Source organism: Ascaphus truei, chromosome 16 (assembly GCF_040206685.1).
Source record: "Ascaphus truei isolate aAscTru1 chromosome 16, aAscTru1.hap1, whole genome shotgun sequence".
Lineage (NCBI taxonomy): Eukaryota > Metazoa > Chordata > Amphibia > Anura > Ascaphidae > Ascaphus > Ascaphus truei.
Window position 1 is genome coordinate 42,632,380 of NC_134498.1, and position 6,000 is coordinate 42,638,379.

The following is a 6,000-nucleotide window of genomic DNA, read 5'->3' on the forward strand; positions in this document are numbered from 1 at the left end:
TACAAGCACGGCCTTAGTGCACAATAGCATGCGCTACTTTGGATAACAAAATACCATTCACTTAAAGCAGCAATGACTCATGAAGCTTATGCACGTTTAACTCCTATCATGTTAGCATTTCCCCCCTGAGCGTGTCCTGCTCTTTAAATATGTAATGTGGTAAAATCATGATTTGAGGTTACCGTTATAATCTTTAGATTGCACTGAGCTGCCGGGAGAGCTTAATTGTAACCTCTCGGGACGCTTAATATTACAAAGGATTATATCTCCTGAACGGAGAATTAGGTTTAAAAAAAAATTAAAACAGCTGTGGAAAGGACAAGAAGAGAAAAAGATCTCTCAATGGAAGTAATCAAATAAAACGCAAAGGAACAACATCTTTACCCGGCTTGCTACCAGAGACCTGCAGTACATTGCAAAACAATGGCAGTGATAGGGTTAATCTTGTTCCAGTTCTCTCAAATCGACTGTATAACAAATTGATATGAAGTTTAATAGTAAAAGTGAAACAACAATAAATATAACTAGATAAGAAATAATCCTTTTAAAAACCATACACATCTCCATGGCGACAAGAAATACTGTCCTGATAAAGCCCTCTTATCTTCCACTCTCACATCCTGAGCAGCTGAGCCTACAATTCCACAGTCATAAAGCAACTAGCCCAGTGACTTCAAACTGAGGGGGGAGAAGGAAAGGTGTGACGGGCAAGGGTACCCAAGCTTCAGAATAAAGGCTAAGTCCTCTGGTTGCCCTTGTCCCTGGCAGCTACCCAGCACCATAAGCCAGGGGCCAGGTATCTTGGTATGAAGTCAAGTGACCCCTGCTTTATCACTTTCCATGTTCCCTTTACCCCAGACTCATGGAACTTGCTGTGTGTAAGTTTTAGGTGGTATATTTGGGTAAGAATGCCATTCTTTTGTTTGCAGGAGTTCGGGGTCCGGCATTACCGGTGGTACCGTGGTACTACCCGACGTGCAGGCACTATTTGCTGGTACGCGAGTAGAATCACACCGGGGCTCTCCAGCGTCCCCCAGACTCCTGTTTTTCGAGCCCCGATGTCCTAAGTCCCTTACATTCATGAGTCTCCCCAATGTCCCCCATGTATTAAAGTATGTTTTGTGTTGTTTGATACAGTTTTTATAAGGCTCTATGCAGCTTGCCCGGGCTACAATTTACGGTGCCAGCAAGTCGGCATATTGTCCGCAGTTCAAAGGGGAAAGGATGTCCAGAGGTGCGAAAACGTTTGGTGAGCGAGGAAATGGCGAATGGCCAGGTCCAGACTACAAAGGGCACCCTGCAGGGACACCTTTTGTAGTTTCCAGACTTGGTGGAGTCGGCCCTGCATATGGCAAGGACAGCCAAGGAGAATGCAGCCATAGTCTGCTCTCCTTTTGGTTAAAATCATATTTCCCACGCACCTGGCTTTTCGAGCCTGCTGGGCATGCCTACTCCTGACGTCAGCCGGGTCCAAGACCCTCTTTCTATTGGCTGACGGGGACGAATTCCCACGCTCCGATTGGCTGCTCCTTCCCCTTCCGTTCTGGGGATAGCCCAGCGGCGTGTATGTAAGGTGCTGACCAAGAGAGGGAGCAAGTCCATCTCAGCCAACCAATGGTGAGTCTATGAAACTTGGCGGGCTTTTCAAAGTTGCTCTGTTCGAAATAACAGAGTGACCGACTTTTTGTTTGGAAGCCTGAAAAGTTTGCCTCACAGATACCAAGTCCCGTCTTTTGCGCCCAAGTTCTCAAAATCGAACGGAGCGGTCACAGCTAAGGATTGAAGCCGAAAAGAGGACCAGGAGAACCGGGGGTATATCCCGGTCAAGGGTAAGCTCATCCAAGCGGGCGCCCTGCACCTAGGAAAGCCTAGATTTTCCCCCCAGACACCTAGTAAGTGTATTTTAACTGTTCCTTGTGTATTTCTTCTTGTTCTACGTGGGTTTACCAAAATAAACCCAAATTGTTTATACTATCTTGTTCTGCCTAATGAATGATCCCGGTAATATATAAATGGTGGAAAAAGTACCTGGTCTCCTGTGACTGTGTAATTCCTCCATATATTGTTTTGGACAGGAGACAATCAGGGCATTAAAAAGGATTATTCTAAGAAATCCCCTATTAAATAGATAGCAACCCATTACTTCTACAAAAAAAAAAGCAGTGACCTAAAACAACCCCAAGAGTCAAAACAATCAAAACAGATGTCTTAAGAGAATTACAGCAGAATAAATAAAGTCAAGAATGCCTGTGGAAAACACAGGTAGACAAGGTGTTAGTCTGGAGGGAACATAGATGCGCGATGAAAAGGTACGTCACTTATAAACGTGTTGCTATTATTAAATGAACGTTACCTGAAAGATTACTCTTCTGCAAGAACAGATACAATCAATAGGTGTGTGTGTGTGTGTTCTAAAGTTCTTACTATGTAATGGTGAGATTAAAAACACCCTTACTGAGCAGCTGTATTTGCACAAAAGCAACACCCAACCCATCAACACAAACAGGGTTGGACTGACTCTTTCTGGCAAGAATCCCGACAACGTATCTCTGCAAAACATCTAGAATGTGGTTTCCTTCCTTATAATATGCGGGCTTATAAAAATGGCAGTCACTTTAAAATTATTTTAAACATGGGTGTAGGGTCCGGCTGAGTTCAAAAACTGTGTGCAGTAGTAGTAGGAGTTACAAGAGGAGTACAATATGCATGTAGTCCGGTTTGTCGTAGGGAGAATATTAAACAATGTTTATACTCATAAGAATAGCAGAGCTAAGTCACAGGAAATAAAATGGACTCGGGAAGGAGCCATTCCACTTTTGCAACATACATTGGAGACCCAATACAAATAAAGCATCTATTCAGCATCTTGTATGACCTTCAACATTTGTATTCCATAATGTACGGTGTTTGTCACGGCTTTTCAAATTCCAGCATCAAAAGCTGCCTTTGAATAGCATCAACAGGGAAAAAAATATCAGGATAAATGTAATCTATTATCACCATTGTCAGGAGAACACGAAGTTATTCCAGGCATGCAGCAACGCTACAAGCTACCCTTGCAAAAAATGCACAGCCGCCGTCATCACCACGTACTTACCACAAGCTATAGACCAGTATACCTGGGAATCAGGCGTTTGGTGCAGAATCCGGAAAGGTGCAACTTTAGCAGTGGAATCTAAGACGGCATCAAGTGTTCCAACAAGAAGACCTGCGAGAACCAAATACAGATTGGTAACGGACAATACCATGTTTGTAATGTAAACAGTGTTTCATTTGTGATAATTATTTCTGATAAGTAAAGTTGCAACAATGTAGTTAAAAATCATGGCAACAGGGTTAAAATACCTGATGAAGAGCTCTTGACACACAACACTGGAAGCAGATCTTCGTTGAATGCCAAAAGGAAGATTTTTTTTAACACCGTATATGAATAAATTGCCATTTTAACCATTTAACGCAAGACACGTCTAATGTTTTGCATTTTCTGGTACCAAAAAACTGTTCAAGTATTTAACCGTTTCTACCATTCAGTGTTCTCCCATCACAAAGATAAACAAGTGTTTAATGACATCACTATTGTCTCAAATAGCACTAGAACTCTAAATTATTCATAATGTCCCGGCCTAGCGCTCAGAATATGGAAGGGCACTTTAATTGCTTCATATTTCTGCTATTACAGCTGTCCGAGCTTATTCTTTATAAAACACACACACTTACTTTAGTGAGGGGTTCACAACACTTTATTAAAACACACAAGTAAATTAAATGTGTGAAAGTTGGGTCTTTCATAGTTCCCATGTTTTTACTAAGCCTTTAAAAACCTCACTTAACACCACCTTCAGGCATGCTGGAAAACAACAAAAGTTGCCATGGGAGTTAACAACAAAAAAAGCAAACTTTCACGGCAGCATTTGATGTTTTTGTACATTAAATCACACTATAAGGCAGGGGTGCTCCGGTCCTCAAACCCCTCCCCTCCCCCCCACCCCACAACAGGTCAAGTTTTCAGGATATCCCGGCTGCAGCCTTCATTGACTGAGCCACCTGTGCTGAAGCTGGAATACCCTGAACCTGACCTGTTGGGGGGGCCTTGAGGAACGGAGTTGAGCTCCCCTGCTAAAGGAGAAGAACAAACACTGAATTTGCTTGAAAAGTAGGTTTTAGTTTTTTCATTCAAACTGCATCTCTCAGCTGTCATTACAATGAAGATAAATGAGTGAAACGATGAGGTTTTACAGTTTGCAAACACAGATGTGTTGGTGCAAAAAAAGTCTCTCCATTTTAATATACTCCCTAAATGTCTCCTGCATTAATCTTCATAGTAATAATGCTTCTAATGATCACATTTTCTCTCTCAGGCCCAGACAGAACGTGTAGCCAGGTTTCCTCCTTCAAACAGCATTGCGTTAACTATAACGGCCATTAGTGATAATTACACAGAGAGAGAGAAAGAGAAGAGAGAGAGGAGAGGGAGAGAGAAGAGAGAAGAGAGAGGAGAAAGAGAGAAGAGAAAAAAACTGAGAGCACAAAAAGAGAGAAATATGTTTTTGCACATAATATGCTTTGAGGATATTGTTTAATTAACCTCTTGTTATGAGCCCTGATATAACAGATGTCTTTTGAAAAAGCGGACACGCCATTGCACTCCATCTTGTGCGTGCGCGCAATAGGGGCGGCCTCATAGGGAGTCTGCAATTTGTTTTTGCCGCCCGCGCGCACAAACGCACAGACTATAAGCTCAGCCTAAGAGTTTAACAGAGAAAACTGGCATGTGTGACTCTCTCCTCCGCTTCTTGCATGTCTGCCAGCCCCACATGCATCCCTGCTGCTATCCCAGCTCCGCAGACACAACGCAGCCAGACACAGCCATTCTGTGTTTTATCTCTAAACCACCCCCAGCATCCTCTAATGAAAACAAACATGGACTATCTGCCAATTTAGCAAAACGACAAATGGTGCACAAACTGCTTTTAAAACGTTCTTATTTCGTGAAACTGGCGGCATTGGAAAAAATGATAGATATCACTGGCCAGTTGTAGTTCTAGGAAGGCAATGGCTGCAAAGGTGGATGGCACATTGTCCATATGCTTATAACAGAGTGGCCAACTCCACTCCTCAAGGGCCACTAATAGGTCAGGTTTTCAGGATATCCCTGCTTCAGCACAGGTGGCTCAACCAGTGGTTCAGTCCTCAAGGGCCACCAACAGGTCATGGTTTCAGGATATCCCTGCTTCAGCACAGGTGGCTCAATCAGTGGTTCAGTCCTTAAGGGCCACCAACAGGTCAGGGTTTCAGGATATCCCTGCTTCAGCACAGGCGACTCAATCAGTGGCGAAGTCTTCGACTGAGCCACCTGTGCTGAAGCAGGGATATCCTGAAATCCTGACCTGTTGGTAGCCCTTGAGTACTGGGAGTTGGCCACCCCTGCGCTTATAATCCCCATCATGATTTATGTAAAGGATGCATAGATTGGTACAAAGAGTGACACTTTCATTTACCGTCTGTGCTCCCTATGCCCTCCTCCATGTGTCACCTTGCAGTTTGCAGAGTCTCAGTAGGAGTCAATTAAAGGAGAATTACACACTTAACTTCCTGGATGTGTCAAGTTCTGCTTTTCTATCCAACATTTCTTAGGTACAAAAAAACAACGATTGGCAGGACTGAGGTAATGCAAACACTTTGTAATAGGTTTAAGAAACTGTTCATTTAATATATCCCTGACAGCCAATACATTTTTTTTATTTTATCAGTCAAAGCACACTTTGTGCCCTTTAAAACACAGATCTGGGGAAGGGCAATGTTACATGGACTGAACTAAACGTGCTCTACACACGCCAGATTCCCTAAAATCTGTGCTAGCATGCATTCATTCCCATGCAAATCTTAACACCATTTAGTGAATTCAGGCCTTATACGAGCGACACGTCAAATGAGAAAGACTGCACTAGATTACTTCTTTACGAGCCTTCCGACAATAAAAGAAGTTAATACGCTAATCAC

At 43.0% G+C, this 6,000-nt stretch overlaps 1 protein-coding gene across 2 annotated transcripts in view; it reads right to left on the minus strand.

Moving 5' to 3' along the window:
- Window positions 1–6,000, minus strand: part of TBC1D8B (TBC1 domain family member 8B) — a 34,022-nt gene that overhangs the window by 26,755 nt on the left and 1,267 nt on the right. For both annotated transcript variants that reach the window (XM_075573315.1, XM_075573314.1), the window contains exon 2: window positions 3,098–3,208. In XM_075573315.1, coding sequence (XP_075429430.1) covers window positions 3,098–3,208 — 111 coding nt within the window. The remainder of the gene's footprint in view (window positions 1–3,097; window positions 3,209–6,000) is intronic.